The sequence below is a fragment of the Rhyacophila brunnea genome, unplaced genomic scaffold (genome assembly GCF_057557595.1).
Source record: "Rhyacophila brunnea isolate RB1 unplaced genomic scaffold, BYU_Rbru_1.0 scaffold_22, whole genome shotgun sequence".
Classification (NCBI taxonomy): Eukaryota; Metazoa; Arthropoda; class Insecta; order Trichoptera; family Rhyacophilidae; genus Rhyacophila; species Rhyacophila brunnea.
In genome coordinates, this window is record NW_028232882.1 from 4530090 (window position 1) to 4554247 (window position 24158).

The following is a 24158-nucleotide window of genomic DNA, read 5'->3' on the forward strand; positions in this document are numbered from 1 at the left end:
GCTTCTTATAATCAGGTTTAATTTTTTACATCTTCCTATCGGACTCTTTTGATAAAAAATGTTATACCTTTATTTTTTAAGAAAAATCTATTAAATAATAATATAAAAATCTATACCAGGAAAAGTGTTTTTCCACACCATATCCCTGTGGAGTTTCAATTTCCATAGTTAAATCGAAACATGCTGCGAAGTAGATTGAAAAAATTATCCACTCCTTTCACGCGAACGTTTAGAGTTAACCTTTCTATTTTGAAGTAATTTCATTAGTAAACTGAAGAGGTTGGATCATTAAAATTTCGCAGAATAAACTAAATGGAAATTTTTGAAAATCATAATTTAAGAATTTACAAAATAATCTAATATACTAAGTAGGTACATATACTAAGTACATGAAAAATATTTTCATAATATACAAAAATATAAATTGTAAATAATATAGAAAAATAGTCGCAAGATTTTCTTTAGTTATTACACTGTACTCTAAATTCTGATATGAAATAAGATGGCAATATTATTATAATATTCTTCTTCTTTCTCTACCATATTATTCCGCACCGGACGTTGGCTATTTTACAACGTTTTTATAAGCTCGTACTCTTGTTTGTCTGGTGGTTGTTTGTCCAGTACAATTCTTGTACTAACTTAACTTACTTTCGGACTAGGTAGACATTTGAAACTCTTAGAATATATCAGAACACGATGCCAATGCATTCTTTTAATACGTTTAGCCATCTTTAAGCAGAATTGAATTATTTTTCAGTTATTTCTGTTTTTTTATAAAAAGTTATTTCAGAAAAATCCGTAAAAAGTAAAAGACTATTATTGGTTGCTAAGGGGGTGGTTTTGTAACTAAATTATTAATATATACGTGCGTTACTATGGAAATCAAAATTAAATATCAAAATGACATTTCAGTATTCTTTGTTTTTTATTTACTTCATATCAAGTACAAGTTTTAGCATATTGAGCATAATAATTCAACAGAAAATTTAAAAAAGTTCGGTATAAAAAGTTCTTTTTATCTTATAATTATTCTGTACTATATTTTATATAATGCTGACCTCAAACCAGTATCTGAGATCCATGAGCTAGGATGATAAAATGTTGAGGTTGATATTTCTATTATCCCAACTTTCTGGTTTCAATTTTATTGATTGAACATACCTAACCACATTTTATAAAGTTGTAATTCTTGCTTATATAGAGCATGTGTCTGTATACCCACATTTCGAAAGGTTTAAGTTTTATCGACTTAGAGGAATGAAAACACAGTCATGACATCTTAACATCCTCATTCTGATTCATATTTTGTAATATTATTTCCTTGATTATTTCTTCATGGCTAAAAATCGCGACCACACTGTAATTAAGTCATCCTGTATAAACTTTCTTTCTGATAAGACTAGTATTTGTGATCACATATAGCGAAAATGAATATTAGAAGTGGGCTAGCTACATGCTAGAGATACCTCAAGGAAGCATTTGGTCTTTTCATAAACAATGTTTATGTTAATACTGTAAGTATACCATATTTCTAATTTATGGTGCGTTACTCATATTCTCTTCTTGAACGTAATTCCCTCATGGCTGAGGCTCAGGACGAAATTTAAATTCTGTCATCTTTTAAGCAACTAACACTCTCCACCCTTCTTAATCTTCTGTTTTTCTCAGGACAGAGTGAAGGCTACTAGTCAGCCTATTCACTTGGTCACTAAAGTGCGTTGATCCTCTTCATTTGCTTTGCCTTACTCGGAGGCTATCTAAAACCACCAGTCTCTCCAGGTCACCTAGTCTGCAACGAACAATATATCCAAGAAACTACAGAATGCATCTCAGAGATATTGTTGAGAGCCATTCCTTTATCTAAAGTCTCTGGATGATTGACTGATTCATCTTGTGCTCTGTCCAAGAACTTCCAGGAATTTGTCCTTTTATAAGATTAATATTGAGAATACTTAATATACGGTAGTCTCGAACTTTTTAAAATATGATTTCTTTGCATTTTCGTTTCATACTTTTATGCTCTGTTATTTGTGAGGTAGGTTAAACATGTAGGTATACTTGCAGGAACTTCAATATTCCAATCCAATCGCAATTCAAATTATACATTTCAATTATTATCTCATGCAGCTGCTACTGCACTTGAGAGTTGAACGAATTACTCAGCTCTGCAATCCAATTGCATAACAAAAATTTAATCCAATTAGCAAGAGGAGATAACAAAAGGTTATCAAAGTGGAAATGGATGCATTCAATTTACATGAGCAGGTAGATGATAATTATATTCAATATTGATTAACGCTAATTAATACTCGAACCAACTCGGCTTGAACTACCAAAACTCATAATAGCAAAACAAACGTGGCGTACCTACTGTATACAAATTACAAAAACATTTAAAATATCTTTTTTATAATTAAACATAATATAAACCCTATCATGGCCGAGCGATAATATATCGGCTTACAATATCGTGGGTCCAAAACACCGGTCTGACTTATTCAAATATTGATTTTTCAATATGTGTTTGGACTCTAGAATATGTAAATATATACCTCAGTTGAGGCATGGTCTAAAAAGATCGTGGCTAGGCGATGCGTGGATTGTACAAATGACGCGTACCGAACGAAATATAATTTATCATATAAATCCAACATGCGTCCATTTAATGTTCTGTTTATTGTTCTATTAGTAACAATAATAATATATTCATTGACATGTTTTCTTTTTCAAGTAAATGGGTAACGTTTTTTAGTCATCTTTACACGATTTAAGAATTAATACCCCCGTCACCATCACGAAACAAATTGACATGTTCACAGCTCGACTTCCACTCTCCGATTGCCAGCGAGTCCAAAATTTCGTCGCACCTATTGTTGAAAATTATTTGCCGTTTCACTGAAGTATGCTCTTAACTATGTAATCCATTTGATGAATGTATTTTATTAAACATATTATATTATATTATTTTTTTATAATACTTACTATAATAAGTCATGATGGTCAAAGTCAGAAGTGTAGTGAAACAGTAGTATAATTAGTAATTGAATTGAAATAATCAGAAATACTCAGCCATTAAGAAAATCACATAAATATTGTGACCTCACCAGGAATCGAATCCGGATCTCCCGAATTAATGGCCAACTATTTGGTATGGACCTAATATGTTGAGAAAACGGCTAACACCAATTTTTGTAAAAATAAAAATCTATTAATATAGCCTGAGGCTCAGAAGATCTTCAAGGATCGAAGATGATGATGTAGGGTAATAAAATGAAAGTGGTAAAGGTGGCTTCATCTTCTTATCGTGCCATCCCCTAACGGAGGTCGACCACTATATGGGCGATCTTTTTCTATCATATGCTACCAAGAACAGAACCAAGGAAACTGCACTCATACAAATCACAGAGGCTCGAAGAGGAATGCTGTACTTTTGTTTCTTTATAACATGGGTCATAGTTTTCTGGTTTTTGGTTCTACATAATATGTGTCGCTACATTTCAAAATCAGCCAAGTTCACCTTTAGGTATTTTTGACTTTTTTGTGTATTTCTGAAGAACTACTGCTTTATAACATTTCTGCATTATCAAAATGTAGAATTTATTAATTTTAAATATTCTATAATCGAAATAATATAAACTTTCAACCTTGTGACTGTGTATTTGAGAACAAAATGCTGTTTTTCTCCTATTCATCTATTATGGACTTGGCTGATTTTGAAATCTAGCGACACATATGACTAATCGGTCATTTCCCATTCGACTGAGAACGCCTACATTAATTGGTAAACGTATAGTTTGTAAAAAAGCCTTGCAAGTAATTGTAGTTTAATTGAATTAGACTTTTATGAAATCTGCACAGAGAGATCTTGATAATATTTTAAACAAAATATAGATATGATTGATGTTTTCTATTTCCTTATTAGATGGTGCTGAATTCTCGATAGGCGGAAAATGCTTGAAGAAGGATATTATGAGAAAACATTCCGGTAACGCATGACTAGCCTGGGTCACATAACGGATACTTTGGATACACTCTTCACTAAGGTTTATCAAGGATACCGGGGCAGGTAAAAGAAATAAAGAGCAAAATATCTACGAATTAGACTGACAAGGTAAAGTTTTACTAAATAGTTATTTATAAATTATTTTATGTGATTGCCATGAATTCGTCAATATTCTAGTAAGCATAAATATTACTTACGATGTTCATTTGCTGCTCTTGGATTTCTCTGTATACTTCCACAACCTTCATCAAGGCGGTTCCTGAAAGAAGAAAAAATGTATGGTTACTTCAATGGTTAAAAATGACATTTGAAAATATTTATTACAAAACTTCTTTAATTTATAATATAATTTGATGTAATAAATTTAATATTTTGGACAAATTTCAAACTGTGATAAGAAAATGAAATAAGTATTCTCTTCAAAATTCCGTAGAAATGTATATAAATTACAGTCACCGGATTTTTAAGTATAAAAAAATAAAACGATTTTAACTCAAAGATAAAATAGGTACAACACAATTTTTTTATTCAACAAATAATTCACAATATTTAAAAAGAAAGCATATTTTTATTGAGCATACATAATTTGAAAATACTTCAGTTATAATATACTCACTCTACAGATTTTTTTGATTTTGAAATTATGTAAGTTCAAAAAATAAATACTTAATATATTATTATGTATTATATTAAGCATACCATGACATAGTATTCTATATTATGTAAGATAGGTCTGTTTGAGACCAGTCCTCATAGTCCAAGTTTAGTGCATTATGTGCTGGCCTTTCATTTGGGTGCTTCTGGTTTGTTTCCCGGTGAGGTTACAGTATATTATTTATATGACTTTCTTAAAGCCTGGGTGTTTGCGATTGTTTTACTTATATTAATAACTAAACTACTGTCACTTGGCCTTATGGCCAGTTGTAGTATTAAATGAACATATATTATGTTTATATTTTATCAAAAATAAAATGTATTTCTATTTAAAAAAAAAACATAATTTGTAAGAAAAATGGTATTCAAACATAATAACATCATATATTTTTATAACTGTGGCAGATAATTTAATCTCTAAGCAATTAACTTAAGTTTCCTTGAGATTAATTCTCAAAACCTACGTAAATGACTTAAACTTCATCACCTAATATATGGCTACCATAATTTTAAAATTAAGAACATCAATGCTTCTATACTTCTATCATTGATATTTGACGAGCAAAAAACTGAACCAATTTGAATCGACCAAATTAATAGACTTCATACTAAATTAATAATATAATCAAATTAATATTTTAAGTGGTAGATATGGTTCAACGGAAATGCTATTAACATTGGGTTGTAATAATAATATCCATTAGGACAAAATGGTCTTGTGAAAAAGTACGAATAATGTAAAAAAAAATAACACTGCTGAAGTGTTTATTTTTTATATCGCTTCTGTAATTAAAATGCCAACCTGCTAAATTTAATATAACATTTGATTTAAGTGATGAATACTTTGAGCTAAAATTTTCACCCCTAATTTGGTCCTTCCAAAGGATTTATACATTTCTTTGACACAGCAATCAGGCGTTTGGCGCAATTAAGAAAAATGTCAAAAGGTTGCCGAAGTCCTAATTTAAAAAAAAATCTAATTAAAATATCTCATATTATAAAGGCTTCAGTGGAAAAATATTAACATATTATTCAGCCGATGAACAAATATATAGAAACGATGATTTTTACTTATATTATATTATACAATTAAGGTTTCATTTAAACAATGTAAATACAAAAACAAACACGTTGTATCAAAAGTACGAAAAGAAGCTAAGAAAAGCTTTCTAACGTCAGTGAATCAACAACACAATTTCCTAAATAAATAATATTTAGTTTTGTCCATATTTTGAAAGTCATGTTTAAATAAATTAATATTCATTAATAATGAATGCAATGAATTTCAATGAATTGATATTGATTGCAATAAATTATAATGAATTGATAATGAATGCAATGAAGAAAATAATATTCATATATAATTTTGAAACACTCATGAGAAAATATAGCCAATAGAAAAAATCTTTTTTGAAAAAAGTAAGACACCCGGAAGGAATCAAACCTACGTCTCTTGGGTATCGCGACCTGTGTAATATTACTATGCTACGACTGCCATGCTTACCTTCGACAAATTTTAACTATTGGCCTTTTTAATACCTGCTCATAAGCACTCTCTTAATTGAGTTACGGTAGGCGATCGGTTTTTGTATTCTATTGGCTATATTTCAAAATTATGTATGTTCAATAATTAGAATTGTACATTCTTAGAAGCTTGTCAATTATTCGTTGAATAAAAGAAATACCTAGTTAATTAAAATAAAATTATAAACAAGTTCAAGTAAGTTAAAACAGAATATATTGGAGTGATCCGTGACCTCGGTTAGTAATTAAAGTAATAAATACTTTAATTTAGAATACAAAAATCGATCGCCTAAGTAAATAATTAAGCAAAACACTCAAAATCAACAATATAAATAGACGTATAAATAAACTAAGTAGGTATAATATGTTTTAAAAAGCAAAGACTATGTTTTATTTTTCAAAATAGACAATTTAATATAATTTGAAAACTAAAATATATTGCACGTAGGCACAAAAATCTCCATATTTTCAAAGAGTGCATTGATCAGTCTCGTAGCCTTGTGTGCCTTCATGTGCAATAAATTTATCGTAAAAATACAGTTTTAATATCGCAAGTGCTACCACATAATATGTTAGTAATGGACAGGTACCTACATACTTGTATTAAAATTCACATTATACAACAGATTATCTATGGATGGTTGGAATTTCATCATCCATCAATAAGTATACAGATATTATAAGACCTGAAGGGTTACTGAGTATATGTCAGGTCGAAAGATAATGAAATTTGGCAGAAGTATGAATGGAGCAATGAATGAATAAGGTCTCAGAAAAATTGAGACAGCCAACAAGTGCCTCCATCCAACATTGGATGATTGAGAATGATGATGATGACAATAAATACATTGATGGCGTATAATAATATTTTTATATATTCTATGGTTATATTTATAATTAAATCACTAAAATACTCAAAATTCTATAATATCAGATATTAAAGAGTTCAATGAATTAAGAACAAGTCTGAGAAAATCTTCTTTTGGTATCCACTGTAAATTTTCCAAGCTTTTCCGCGAATGTTACCTCCCTCCTACCGTTCGACGTTCATCAAGTCGCAAAAAGCTTTCCATTTCGAACGTTTACCTTATCAGTGCTGAGTAGAATAGACGCGATAAAGCTCCGAGCTTTCGTTTTCCCTTTGCGCTTTTCCAAAATGACGATCGGAGGCTTTGCGGCCTGCGCGTCTCACGGCCAGAAGAGGCATTTTATATATCGACTTCCGGCAAAAGTTTGTTAGATCGCTGCCGAGCGCAGAGCCTACGTTCTGTTACATTGAGTTTTACAATCAGATTGCAGTTACTTGGCCGGATATAACTTAGAAGTTTTAAGTGAAAAAAAGCAAAGTTATAAAAAGTTTTGAAATATTTAGTGTCATGATATAAAAAAAGGTTTATTTTGTTAAAAAAAATAACACTGAAAACCAAAGAACTGTCTATCGAATTGGTAAAATTTTATTGGTTATGGTGAAATTTATTGGCTGGGTTAATGTCAAAATTTACAAATACGAACATGTAGCAGTTATAGGTAATTAAGATGTTTTTGCTGCTAAATTATAAAATAAAACTGGTAAAAATATATAATATAGACCTACATAATTATTTAATTATATCTGTATAGAAATAATTAAAAAAATATATAAAACTGTTTCAAAGTTGTGTGAAAACAAATAGTAAACAAGAAGTCACAAATGCCCATTCCAATTTATTTATTTTATTACAGTGATCTTTACAAATTAAAAATTCAAGACGCCCACAACATGCCATGAAAAACGAAGAAAAAATATTAACACAGTGTTAGAAAACAAAAATAAGCAATATTAGTAAAAGAATAGGTACATACAGAAATTATGAAGTATGCCGAATAATCTAAGTAGACCCTATTCTAATTATTTATAAAATAACATCAAATGAAAGTCATCTTATCCAGGAATATATCAATTTTCGAAGCGATTTGGTTGTTGTGTAATTATTGAACGCCCAATTGGCATTAGCAACTACAGGTTAGTTTTGCACCTTGGGAGAACTATTTATTGAAGATATAAACAATAATTAAATAAAATTCTAAGAAATTCTATATTCAAAGATAAATCATATAACTTTACCTAAATTCTCATAAAATATGAATATAATCATATTTAGGTACGCTGCAAATTGAATATTAATATTTCTATAACGCAAGTTATGGAGAATTTATTAAATAAATCATAACTAATTGGAAGGCCACTAAAAAAGAGCTCGCATCACGATAGACGTTGGAAATCAGTGCATTATATAATGCAAAGTACTCATAACTCAAATATACCAGTGAATTTATTTAAAAAATGCAGTAAATTAGTAAAAATGTTTTGATATCCTGAATTTCACATCGCTGATCAATGGCGGATGTTATTCGCTACCCTTAATCTTAGCAAAAAAATAGGGAGACATACCGAAGATCTTGGCCCACTTCAAGATGTGTGGCCATGACTAGATCATTCAGGATTGTTGATAAAGCATGATTTAAATAAACGTAATCATTAGTAAAGAGTCAAAGGATATGACAAAGTATCAAGAATATAATGTTAAAAATAGTATAAAAAATTACAAGATAAAAAGAACTTTTTATATACCACGTTTTTAAATTTTCTCTTGAATCATATAAACTTGACAATTCTATGTATTAATAAATACTTTTTTTTTGTTCTTGATAGAAATACTGAATAAATATAGAATACTGAAATGTCATTTTGACATTTCATATTGATTTCCATTCATAGTATTGTACGTATATATTAATAAATTAGTTGCTAGCACCCCTTTAGCAACCAACAATAATAACTTTACATACAAAACAGAATTAACTTAAAATGAATTCAATTCTGCTTAAAAATGGCTAAAAGTATTAAAAGAATGCATTGTCGTCGTGTTCTGATATTATATTCTAAAAGTTTCAAATGTCTAGCTAGTCGGGAAGTCAGTTAAAAATCGATTGGAAGATTTTGTGCTGGACAAACAACCACCGGACAAACAAGAATACGAGCTAATAAAAACGTTGTAATAAAAAAACCAAACATCTGTTTATAAATAATTATATTATTATGTATTATTATTAGTAAGATTGTTCGAAATATTCAAATGTTATGCTTTTTATAAAAGTGCTTGAATATCAGTTTCAAACGAGTAATATTTTTTATACTTACATATTACTCATATCAATTATGAAGATATTATCTAAGTACTTTCGTTTTATTAATATTTGATATTTATTTTTATAACATGAAAAATTCTGTTTCTATTTGAAGTTTTTCTCTCGCGAAGGCTTTGTTTTCGTAATAAATAATTCGAAATGATGTTCGATATTTTTTTATACTTTTTCTTTATCAGAAAATGTAGTTATAGCCGGCAGAAGAGGAGAGAGAGTCTTTAATGGGAAACCCTACTAATTTATGAAGGCGTCTCTTCTCAAGATCCAAATAAAAAAGATACCGCCCCCTAAAACACACACAAAGAGATAAGAGCCCCGCGTGACTCGAATGCTGAAGGCGCATTTTTGGCTGCCGGTTTGTTAGCGCCCCGCTAACTTACCGCCCGGGAATTAACATGCTAACCTTTTAAAAGTTTTGGGACGAGGGCTCTCTGTCGCTAAGATTCGCCTCTGGTGATCTCGATTTTAATCTATGGCCGTACCACATATGCATAAATATATCGAATTGTATTGGCAGTCAATATACTAATATATTTATAAGGCTTTTTAAATAATTATTGATTTAAAGTGTTCACAACATAACATTTAGATTAAAAACATAAATATATAATAATGACTTCACTATAAACAAACACATGCTATATTAATGAAGATATTTACGTTTGTAGGAAGTACTTTCATTGGTCTTGCAAGTTTTTTGAGCACCCAAATAGCGTAATCAACATTGCATAGTATTCTGATGTATGTCATTTTAGATAATATATCGCTTTTCACACAGAAACAGCTTAAAATGTCTTATAAAAAAAAAACATTTTTTTTAAATACTACACCTGATGGGACGTGAACTTGTAATAACTGGATTTGCATAAATGTGCTTCACCAATTAAGCTACGTGTATCCTATTTAATTACGTCAAATTTAACTAGTAGTTTCGTTGAATTAAATAAGTATTTTAATATAATAAAATTAACATATTAATACTATTAAGTGCTTACCAAAACCCGCACATATATAATTTATTTTTTAGGTGTATGAATTATTTTATTTTTCTTTTCGTCAAAAGAATATTATTATTTATAAAGAAATATTTTTAAATATTAGTTAGCCTACATTTTTTTTATTATGAACCTTATTTTTTGGTTGGAAACACTGCACCCAAGACTTTTACGTATAATGACATAAGATTTATTATGAAATAGATTCAAAAGCAAAATAAATAAAAAAAAAAACGACCAACAATGCAATGTAAATTGTATGTGTTACATTTCACCGTAACACAGTTTACCGTTAACTTTACTGTCTTACCAGAAAGAGATTTCCGTAAAGTATTAAGAATAAAAAAATACGCGTTGTTCGTGGAACATTGCATATAGATCTAATAAGAACATTATTTAAGTATTATCTGATAATAACCTACCAGAAATATTTCTATCACAAGACCCACAAGCTCTCACATAAGCTGAAAGACCTCCAAGGTAGAATGCAAGAACTCGCGGATGTCAGTCAAACGGTCGGCCTAAAGATAAACGTCTCAAAGACAAAAGTGATGAGGAACTGTTTTTCGGACCCTGCGATTATCTGTATTAATAGCACCCAACTCGACCAAGTCAGCAGCTACGTCTATCTTGGATAGCAGGTGTCCAAAGACGGAAGCATACACAATGAAATTGCTCGCAGAACAAAGCTGGGATGGAGTGTTTTCTGACGTCAAAATAGTATCTTCAAGAATGACCTACTATTATGTCTTAAGCGTAGGGTGTTTAACCAATGTGTGTTGCCAGTTCTCACGTATGGCTGCAAGACGTGGACCCTCAACACGAGAGATGTCCAAAGGCTAAGAGTTGCACAGCGAGGCATGGAGAGGTGTATGTTGGGCATCACGCGAAAGGACCGTAAGAGAAACGAATGGGTTAGGAAGCAGACAGGAGTACGCGATGTAATAGACGTTGCTAAACAGCTAGAATAGAGATGGGCGGGGCACATTACTCACCGAAAGGACGGCCGCTGGACAAATGCCGTCATCCAGTGGTACCCAAGGGGCACGAAACGGCCACAGGGTCGTCTTAAAAGCCGCTGGATTGACGAACTGGTAAAATTCGGCGGAAATACGTGGCAGCGAACGACACAAGACCGAGAGAGTTGAAAGAAGTTTGGGGAGGCCTTTATCCAGCAGTGATGATGATATACGATATGATTGTATTTCTAATTTACTTACCCTCCTATTTTCTTCTTTCCCTTATATTCTAGTTGTTTTGATTACGTATTTGTATGTGTTTTATTTAGATATGAACACGATTTCGCTACTATACGGCCATCTATTTATAATACGTCACCTAAGTTAAAATATATAAATTTATAGATTGTTTTCTCGTATTTATTTATTCTGTTTATTGTCAGAAAGCAAATCTTCATACAACGTTGTGCTTTATCCTATTTACTGAGGTTTAATATTTTGGACACAGAATGTAGTATTATATTATGATTGCAAACATTGCACACTATTTGAAAATATTACCTATGTTGTTTTAAATATATTATTATTAATAATATAATATTTAATAAATTTGTTAAAATAATAAATTAAATAATGAAAAGTTGTTTGTTTTCTTATAAATGCTTTACACTGAGCGGTGTAAAATACCTCTATAGTCTCCCGGCTAGTGTTGAATTTTACGGGAAATCAGATAAAAGGAGATCGTCCCAAGCGTTCCATTGAATTGTATCAATGAGTAAAAACAAAAACTCCGTTGTCGAGATAACTTTAGTTATGTGGCGAAAACGTTTGGCCCATTTCAATTGTGTTCCGTTGATTATTTTGTTTTATTTGTGAACTGTTTTATTTAGCGTTGGTAATGGAGTGCAAATAAGACAAGGAACTATCCCTGGTATATTATCAATTATTCAGAAAAGTTATGCAAAATTAAGCAAATCTACTTAGCTAATTTATACATCGTCATTTGTATAGTTAAAAGAGGGCTCTGTCGACAAAAATAGTAGTTTTCGTTCTCATAAAATCAATAAAAGCAAGTCAATAAAATGTCTTATTTCTTTTTTATAACTGTATGTTATAAAACATGTGAGAATACTTTGTTCAAAATATATACAAATTAGAAAGAAAATATTTATTTTTGTTGACGTCTCTACATTAAAAAAAGTAAACTGTCGTTTTTACGGCGTAACAACAGCCACCCCGCACCACACCCGGTCTTAATCAAGCGTATTGCACTATTTCATCAGTTAAAAATGTCCCTCTGAGGCGGACGAAACCGGTCCTAATCTATTGATTAAAAGTGGAATAAGTACTACAAACAAAATTGCGTCGTGTTAAATTAAAACAACAATACAATGCAGTTCCACCATGAATTATTGACAGTTAACAAAATAAAAAGAAATTAATCAAGCGTGCCACGGAACTCTACGTTTCGATATAGAGCATCATTTATTTACGACTAGGAATATCTCAGGAGCAGAAAAAATAAAACACATAATATAGAATGAAGCTATGATATACTGAATCGATTTGACTTTTTTAAATCAATTAGATAAACAACGGTTACCATCAAGGCGCGTGTCTTTTTATCGATAAAGTTATATTTCAATGTATATCCAATCGGTGTTTTTTTTTTAATAATTGTGCTGATAAACTTTTCATTACCTATCGATGAAACGTTAGAGACAAATCTCTTCTTGGAGTAAATATTTTTTTTTAAATAGTACAAAAAATACACTTTATACAAAATACCGAGGTTTCCACTAAGAGCTAACAGTAACAAAATAAAAAAAATCATGTTCATTATTCAGTTAAAAAATAATGTACCTACCTACTTCTAAAACAATTAATTTTAATTATAAAGTTGAATAAATATCATTGATTCAATAATATAATAATATATTATAATATTATATATTATTATAAAAAAAAACTATATACTTTACAACTAATAAAATTACATATTAATTTGTGCATTAATAACATTAAAACATACGGTGATTTTTAAATATTATAGTAATTCGAAAATACTATAAAATGTATTTTTATTATTAAAAACATTTGAATTATACACATAATAACATTTTATGTATGGTAAGAATATAGTGTTTTCAACAAAATGAATATAAAAATTAACAATACGTTTGCACTAGGAATTAAAGTGAACGTTGTTCTTTGTAATTAAAAATTGTGAAATTAACTGAAATTTTATTAGAAGATGAAAGTTGTCTGAACATAATGTTATGCGTACTTGCAAGTGCTTTCAGGCATGGTAAATTTTATTCCTAATGATAAATATTTTTATATTATACAACGTTTTTATTAGCTCGTATTCTTGTTTTTCCGGTGGTTGTTTGTCCAGTACAAATCTTTCAATCAATTTTTAGCTAACTTCCCGACTAGCTAGACATTTGAAACTTTAATAATATATCAGAACACAATGCCAATAGCCATCTTTAAGCAGAATTGAATTCATTTTCAGTTAATTCTGTTTTGTATGGTAAGTTATTTCAGAAAAATCCGTAAAAAGTAAGACTATTATTGGTTGCTAATGAGGTGGTCCTAGCAACTAAATTATTAATATATACGTGGTTACTATGGAAATTAAAATGAAATCTCAAAATGAAATTTCAGTATTCTATATTTGTTTGTTTGTTTGTTTTTTATTAACTTCATATTATCAAGTACAAGTTTGAGCATATTGAGCATAATAATTCAACAGAAAATTTAAAAACGTTGTATATAAAAAGTTATTTTTATCCTGTAATTATTTATATAAATCGTATTATCCCAGTAACTAAATGAAGTGTTTTAATAAAATTGTCGTTTTATCATAGACTATAGAATTATTATAGCAATGATTGGGCCAGATGATTTTTCATTTTATTCACATTTTCCATTTTTATATTATTATAAAAACTAAAAAAAAAAAATTATATTCATTAAATGCGAAATGAAAAATTTGACAATTATTTTGGTAAATATTATCATTCTCTTTACAAAGATTTTACATAACGATTATAATAATTCATTTTTGACCATTTTTTTAAAGGTAACTAATAAATACAAAAGTTTTGAATTGAATATGTTACGTTTGAATTACTTTTGTGATAATTTATTGGATTGTATACTATGCTAACCATTTTAATAAAACAATATAAAATGTTACTCTTTTAAGTAATTTTTGCATTGCAATTTTAAAATAAAAAACAAAAATTCTTGTACTCACGCTAGAGTATCCCTTATTCTATAAGGGATACTTCTTGCTTTTATTGGATCCTTGCTTCTTAATTTTATCTTTCCTCTTACAATTAACCGGTAATGTTCACAAGATGAAAATACAAATTGAAGACGAGATAAGATGCAAAATACACTTGATAATGACGCATACTTAAAAAGCCTGTTCGAGTATCATAATTGAAATTTTCGTATACTTAAATGGAATATTAAAACGGACACAATTTTCAAATATTATTTTTTAGAGCAAAAAGAACACAATAGACAGTTATATTGAAACAAAACAATACTAGTGATCCATTTTTAATAATTATATAAATGAATTTTGGTATGAGGAATAAAAACAGCTTCAAAAATTATCTTTTAAAATAAAATTATTGAAATCCTTTAAAATACTAAGACAATGATTACAATAATTTCATTTTTTACATAATTACCGTCAAGTTTGATTGTTTTCGGTTTTAAATTTTTTTATGGTGCTAAATACCAATTAAGTTCTTTTTTTTTTAAATCCGATAAATTATAATGGTAGCCAAAAAGTCAAGTGAACAAAAAAAAACATGTTCGGTGAATTATTTTTTCATAGGCGCCAAATAAATAAAATTTATTTTAACGCATTGCATTTCAGATGGTGATCTTTACTAATATAATTACTAAGTATACGGAAAGTATGTTTCTGAAAATGTTCAAAATTATGTAAAAGTGTGTAAAAAATGCCGAATTCTTAATATTGTGTATTAGCTATTTAAAAAATATTTTTTTATATTAAGGGCCAAAGTGCTGTGTGATGTTCGAAAATGAAGAAATAATTGGGAAGAAATAAATCTTTGCGAGCTTAGCCTAGATAATCTGTAGGTAAAAAATATGTCATTATAATACGAGTACCTTGTCTTTTCTGATCATATAAATTAACATTAAATTATTGACGAAATACAATATATTAATACAAACTTGAGATTCACGCCATGTGGTTATAGCACTTTTTCAAATTAATAATTTGTCAACACACACATTATATCTCCAATTTTCATCAAATTTATATTCGGTAAATTATTCAATGGCATTTGTGATTGATTCTTTATTTTGGAGAAAATTTTGCGTTCCGTATTTCCGCAAAACTAGGCTCATTGCATTTTTTCATTTTTGAGATTTAAATGCCATTTTGTTCAATAGAGGAAGTACTCGAGAACGATATTAATGTTAACTAGCAAAAATGAATTCCTTGCTTTACAAATAAAGGGAGTGTTGGGTCACTACTGTGGTATTCGATGTGTGGGTTGAGGATGATGATAATGAAGTCTACGATGTAGCAGGGTGAGATTTATTAGCAGCGTATCGGTACAATAGTATATTATACAATGATAGTACATATAATCTACTGAGATAGTTACGAGCTAGGTACGTGGATTCGAGTGACATTTAGATAAATTATTCTTCGTTATTTATACAATAAAAAGTAATACATTAACATTAAATTCTGGTACATAATCATATTGGACTAATTATAGAGTCAGCGTTTTAAATCGAGTAGCTTGTGAAATATTATTTATTATTACAGTCGTAAGAAAATTTGATACCATGAAAAATGATTATTCGGCTAATACACCGTAATGATATAATGTGCTGTGATATGATGTAATAATATACCGTATCTAATATCGCCAATCAACTTGCTGATCTAGCTAAAAGTTGTTTGCTATAAATTGATTCGCTTGGAATAGGTATATTATTGCAGAATAATTTGATACATTAAACAATGGATATTTGATCGCTATTATACTACAGCTACAGGAGAAAAAATTAGTATAAATAGTCAAGGCAACAATCGGCATATTGTATATACAACTGCACAAAAACGTAGGATATGTTTTTATTACTTTTATTATATTTCAAAATAAATTATTTATGTATTTTGACAGTTGTATAACATATTATTATCTAAAGGTCCATTCTTTCCCTTTCAAAAATCTACAAACTCTGCAAGTTATGTAGAGTAAGCTATTTAATACAGCACTCCAGCCCTTAAAACCCATCAATCAAATAAATTATATTATTTTCCCTATAATGAAATATATAGTTAACCATCATATTTCAGTATATTTATGTTGATGTATTTAATGACCTTTTTTCGAATCAAAACTGTAATACTGCACACATACTGCTTCCTGTGTAATGTAACCGAAGCTAATAATTTGATTCGATTTTCAAATGAAATCATGCGCTGCGGGTGAGTTTTTGAATATCAAAAAAGCTCCGCCTTGGAGTCAGAAATAAATATGCCAAAGTGCGTAGATACTTGGGTGGACGATATAATGAAACATTATGAAATTTAAGCTCCCGGGTGAAAAACGGGGATGCAGAAGGAATTTTAAATAAGCTTTTAAGTGAAGCTTATGCCTTCCGATGCCGCGGCCTTGTGTTTGACATTGTATAGGTTTTGGTAGGAAAAACGTAATAAAATTTGATCAATACTTTTAACTTGAAGTAGCATATTCATATTGTTTATAAAAGTTCTTTTGCTATCTTTAACATACTCTGCAGTAATAAAAATATAATTAACTTGATATGAAGTTAATAAACTGTTTTTATATTCAACGAATAATGTAGAAGATTTAATATTGTTGAATTTTTTATTTAATATAATTCATAAATTCTTTAGAAATATACAATATTTTTATAAACACAGTCCGAAGTCGCAATGAATGCGAGTTATTTTTTACCCGGCATCATATTATTTTTTATTTCAACGTTTTTTTCTGAAATGTATAATTCTGGGGCTTTTTCGTACAACGTATTACATATTATATCGTCACCTCAATACTACAACTTGATAACTTTTAAACAAATTTTGTCATTGTTGAGAAATTTAAACTTTTAGTACTTGATTAACATGAATATCTAGGCTATAATTATTATATAAAATAAAAATGGAAAATTGTGCTTGTCTAATTGGGAACAATTAAATGTCTAATGTTTAATAGTATGAAAAAATATTGTAGATGTGTTATTTTCTTGATCTAATGCATTTATGGTTTTAAAGTTATCTAATATTTTCAAACACAAAATTAATACAGTTCCCAATAACTTCTGACGTTATCTAGTTTTATCATTTTGTAGAGAAGGAAGTGTAGAATCATATTCAATAGTTATCTCAAAAACACTAAAAAGTAGTTGTAGTATTTAGGTGACGATATCCAATAAATAATGTTATCATCCTGACACTGGTTAGGAATCAAAATAACTACCCGTTATTATGCATACCTTGATTCAAACCACAACAGCCAACCAGTTGCCAATATTAACGACATTTGAGAAGCGCATCAATCGCATACGTATTAGTTATTTTTGTCATACTTATTTAGGGTGCAGGTAAGTAAATTGGTAAAGTACCATAAATTGGCACCATATATTTTTGAAGATTTTTCTAATTGGTATGTTTCTGAAGTGCTTCCGTGTTACGAATGTACAATATTAAGTTATTATGAGATTGTTTTTTAAAGTGTGTATTGAAGTGCCCTAGAGCACTGTAACACTGTATGATGGATTTTGTCCAGCCTCCAGCGGTTGTTCACACGCCTAGCGACATGTGCAGTCCATTTAAATTCATCTGCTTGGCGACCTTTATAACTTGGCGCACCCATTTCTCCCTCCATTAGTTTCTTTTATGATCTTTCCTCGTTATACCAGCAATAATTGCATAAGGTTACAAACGATATCAGAACGATAGAACGATAACGAACAGTATATATGCAAAAGCCAGTATGAATATAGCAGGAGCATATACCTCAATAAAAAGACATGCAATGGATTTTCTGGTAAAGTTGGTAGTACATGCGAGGTTGTACAAACTTTGACATACGTAAGCCGCTGGTTTGACGAGATAGCTAAGTTCTGCATAAATACATGATAATCCAATAGATATGACTGAGTGGAATGGAGTCAGTTTGGTATTGCTTCACATGAGAAATAGCGGCTAACGTTAAGAGAAATAATTGAGTTGCCTACAGTTATAACTCACATATTCCAAAAATCGAGTTTTAAGGTAATCACAAAGAACCAACAGAGCATTGTTTTTTGTAATTAGAAGAAAAATATTGAACTTCTTTGAGTATAAGTGAAAGAGTGAGTTGATTTACACTTTTTTTTTAAATATATATAATACTCCTAGGCTGCAGACACACGGCACACTATAAGAAATATAACTCCCTGATTGGTTAGAAAGGCCTTGATGACAGAACTTACGCTATTCATTGAAAAATGTGAGTTATGACACCAACAGTCAACTTTGTCAACGATTTTTACATGGTTTAAAGTGATTTTTGATAGTCAACTATTTTTCTTTATATAGATTAATGCCTTTAGAATTTACTTGGTATATTTAACTCAAAAATGACAGAATTTCAAAATGTGAGTTTTGACTCCAGGTAACTCAATTACACGCACGATGTAGACACCCAACAAACATGGATATGAAGCAAATACCTCATAAATTAAACTCATGAACGGTATCCTAAAGATAACGACAAAAATTGATTGTATTCCAGAAATGCATCACATTCAAAAGTGGAATGAAAAACATACCAATAGTAAAACTCTCATCAGGATACGAACTGTTTTATCTCAGTCTTGTTTTGGTACTTTGACTGATCTCTCCTTAAAACAGTTAACATTGACGGTTGCCATTCGGTCGGTGTTCATTTAAACTTTTTATATCATAGAATTAGTGTACTTATATCGAATGACAATCAGATGAGTATCCACATTTGTATATCATAATGTTCTAATAATTTCTTTGTCTTTGCCAACATTGATCACGAGTCTAAATTGTCAGTAAATTCCATGTCTCTATTTTTCGTTTTATTTTAATTAAATTAATGTGTGTTTTGGCTTTTAATAAACAATTATTAACTCTGATTACAGTGTTTTCTTTAAATTTATAGTATTTCATTATGTACATATTTAGAACATACTTGGCGCGCAGATCATTAATATAATATTCTTAAATTCAGCATCTTTCACATTTTACTTAATTATCCATTTTTTTATATATTATTTAGATTTAGGTTTCACTGATCCACGTGACAGCGCAATCGCTCGCCTTGATATTAAGAGTTATTTTATTAATCCTTGCTCTATACTTTATCTTATCCCACTTTTTCAGTCTATATCTATTAGATATTGGTTTTTATTCCTATTGCAACTTTTTCACTGTGATAATGTAATATGAGACGTTTGGAGAGATCTTCATGCAAAAGTAGATTGATCCAGGCCGAAGTAACGATAATAATGATTTCAGAACATTTTTTTAGAGTGGTCTTTTACTTCAAAAGTATGGGAGATTTTTCAACGATACTCCAATTTGTAAAATGGGATCGAGACTAAAGGGTTTTCCAAGGGCGAGATGTCAGTGCTTAATGTATGCAATATTTTAAATAAAAACCTCCCTAGCTGTTTTCTTTTCACAAATGAACAGATTCTCTCATTTGATAGATTGTAACTAATCTATAGCAATTTCGCGAATGACAAGAATTTTCTCGTAATGTTTCTAAGGCCGTATTTATGTAGGTAATTGAATTTTCTTCAGTCTAAAAAGTCTCGATGCTCAACGAGAAATGGTTTAAATATTGCCTATTTCAAAAAAAAACTCTATTTTATTTTGTCGCCATTTATATCTATAAGCTTGCCGATTGCAAAAGACACATCATTAAATAGTGTCAACCTACTGCCTTATAATAAGAAAATTTTGTTAGGTATCGATTATATAATTTGACAAGAAATTCATGTGTAACCTCCACCATTGTTAATAAAATTATGTGACATTTTCACTTCGATTTATATATACCTGCATGATTATTTGCTTTAGTTGAACACACAGTTTTCACTACGTACTTTTCGGACGTTTTTATTATTTAAATTCATTTTACAACTTTTTAAATATTGCATATTATTTTAGTTATATTAAACAGGGATATGTATTCAAAACTATTCACACAATAATAGCGTAGGTACAATAAGTTTTAACCGTCAAAATACCCAGTTAATTACTATGCTAAATCTAAATAAATTAAATTAATTAATAATAATTAATAAATAATAATAAATAAAAAATAATTTAAAGTAATGTAAATCACACTATCAATAACATACCGAATAGGAGTGAGGACCTGATCGACGGATCCCCTTCTAGAAGAGAAGAGGCGATATGACAGCGAGTCGCAGGCAAAGCCTCGGTAAAATCACAAAAAAGAAATAACATACCTAAATATTTGTCAAAGACTAATAATATTATGACATTGTCATTTTGTTCTATTTCTATTTTTAAATTTGAATTTTTTATTATTTATAATGAGTGGTATCATAATAATAATATGATACAATAATTGACAAATTATTGACATGTTTAACCCACACAATAAAGGTCATGATAGACAGTTGTAGCTACATTTTGCATTATATGTATATGTACTATGAATGTCTTCACTATGGTACCTAGGTACAGGTCGAACACGTTCCATGATCAAAACTATTTAAAAATTAACGAATGAAAATATCAATATCAACCTTGGCAATTACTGTACATACTTATTGTAATAATTTTTAATTTAATCGACTAGGTGAATCTAAAATTTTGCTTAAATGGTAGTGATTTTGGACAAATTTAATAATGCAGGCAAAAACCATATAGAACAGTGTTTTCCAACAGCTGGTCCGCAAATAATGTTGTCCAAATTATTCTAAAATTCCATACAAATCGTCATTCAAAAAATTAAATATACAAATTCTAATGCCCTTCTGATATAATACATACATTAGCTCAGTTTTTGATATCACTATTATTGATATTCACAATCAGACTGTTATATTATGCATATCAATGATAATGAATGCAAAATTTAAAGACTAATAAACAAAATACTTTATAAATATTAGTTTTTATTATGTGTTAGCGGTCTGCGAAATATTTATCTTGTTTTCACCGGTCCGCAAATGTAAATAGATTGAGGGATACTGGTATAGAACATTATACAATGGTTTACAGTTAAATTATTCTTTAGTCTTAATAGTTCAATTCAGCTGTATTTTCATTTAGTTAGACTTTTTCTGTGTAGAATTTTTTTTATTAAGGTAGGTACTTAAAAACAGTTTCTTTTAAACTGATATATGTACCTTTTTTGTACTATTTGAAATAGTAATAATATAATTTATTGATTATAATAATACTTAATTGAATTTTAGAAAACAATAAAATTATTTATACTACTTATTTATACTAGTTGGGCCAATTATGGTGGCCCTAATACAATAAACACCTATAACCTGTAAATAATTCAGACGTCATTTACGTGCACCGCATTTAACCGACAATTGCCGCGCACAGGGTGACTCAATAACCAGTAAACTCGCTAGAGTGGTAGTGCGAGTGAGCGAGAACTATATCATGGAGCTAGTCTCATAAACATTAAAGGTCAGTGTCTGGCATCCTTGCTCCCCTCCACCCCAGCACCCGAATCATTTCGTCATATTACAGTCCACTGAAAAGCGCCGCCATAATACTATAATTATTATAAAAATCAGCTAAAAAATAATTTGAAATACTTTATCCAGGAAATTAAAACTTAGCCGGATATTAAATAATCGAATAGAAGCAAAATTGTCATCAATTTAAATTTTAATGTGGTACATCAACTTTGAAAGAATCTTTCATTCGCCGCATTAAATTAATTTAATTTATAAATTTCGGGCGCGAATCTTTCCATCACACCTGACCTCGCTTAATGAAGACGCGGCAAACTTTTGTCTCACCTGTCGCACTGTTCGTACAGGGTGCTGCAAAAGTTGTCTTTCTAATTTAATTAGCTAAACTTTTCTCTCCGCCACTTAGAGCGGATGACACACTAGAGATAAAAAAATAACAAAAAACTTGATCCATTTATTACCGAAAAATATTTCTAGGAAGTTTCGCCGTAAATCAAGGTTTTTTTATACTTTCGTGTTTTATGTAGACAGAAGTTTTGCCAAAAACCGAAATCGGACAGTTTTTTTGAGATAAATTTATCCCTTGCATACAAAAAACGTCCCTTGTTATTTATAGTATGTAGGTAAGAATTAAGAATGAACCAGAAAAGACAGCTAAATTAAAAACATATCTTGTTTTCGTTCCAACAACGGCAATAGTTTAATTAAATTTCAAAACATAAAAAATCTTTTCAGTTAACTTTAACTTATCGGTCCAACTGCGATCCAAAAATATTACTGAAGCAATCACAGAAATATAAAGGCGTAAATAAGATTTGTGTATTATGACTTGACCGGGAATCGAACCCGGGACCTGTAGTTTGAGATGCCTGTGATTTAAATAAATTATGAATAGCTATTATATATACATTGGTAAGACATACATTCTTGAATGACTATTGCTATATTGGTTATGCACTCAGATTAAGGTAAATAAACAGATGGAGCATTTATATATAGAAATATAACGAAATAATTAGCAATTAAATTTAAACTAATTCTGAGAGTCCTAAAATATACGACACAAGTCAGAACACGTAACGGTGATATTTTTTTCACAACAGAAAATTCGTCATACTTCTCTGCCAGGCAATACAAATGGCATACTAAACGTTACCTAGTTTTCAATTGATCATTACTCCGATATTGGTTATGCACAAAATTAAAATTGTTGCTACAATAAATAGATCTGCATACCATTTTTTCATTGGCTCTATACAATCCGATGTGGGTCTTGGCTACCTCACGAATCAATTTTCTTAGCAAACTTTTGTTTTTACCGAATATGGATGATTACCAATTGCTTAACTTATTGGATCTATACTCTAGGTTCATAATAATAAACATTGAACAAAACAAGAAGCGAATTTTCCAGACCCGGAATTCGAACGCGAGGTCCACAACTTTATAAGATGACACGTTACTGGTCGGCCATCGCGGGCGATATACCTACCAATATATTTTTTTATTTAAAAAATATGTTATGTTTTATTATTTTAACCATTTCTCTTTATAATATACTTTTAATATATAAAAATGTAGGTACTAAAATTGAGTTAAAAATAGCATACACATTTTTAACAGCGAAAAACGATCAAATCGTGTTAATTGGATAAAATTAACGATGTGGAATATACGGGAGTTAGTCCCACTTTATCAATCTTAATTTTAATATATGTACGTAGGTACATGTGTATGCGAATAATGTCCGTTGCTCACCACTAACGTCATTAATGTATCAAGGAGTACTATCACGCGTATGGTGGCATACAAATCACACCGCAGCGAGTATAAATCTCAGGCTCGCTTATTCATCTCGTAACCTCACATTTACACATTAAACGCCGGATTCATTATGACGTCATTCAGGACAAAAACATATTTTTACCTTATAATTATTATCTGTAACATATGAAAAATTATAAGATAGAGAAAGACAAAGGAGAAGAAGTATTAAACATACACGTATGAACGCAAATTCCAAATTTGAAAAAAAAATAGATGAATCGTTTATTTTAATCGGGCCGTGAAAGAAAATAAATGATA

The 24158-nt window shown here is 29.8% G+C and overlaps 1 protein-coding gene across 1 annotated transcript in view; it reads right to left on the reverse strand.

Annotated features, from left to right (window-relative positions):
- The window catches only part of IRSp53 (Insulin receptor substrate 53 kDa), an 804117-nt gene that overhangs the window by 79457 nt on the left and 700502 nt on the right, over positions 1–24158 (reverse strand). Inside the window, exon 5 of the mRNA XM_085949618.1 lies at positions 4204–4265. Within this exon, the coding sequence (XP_085805744.1) occupies positions 4204–4265 (62 nt within the window). The remainder of the gene's footprint in view (positions 1–4203; positions 4266–24158) is intronic.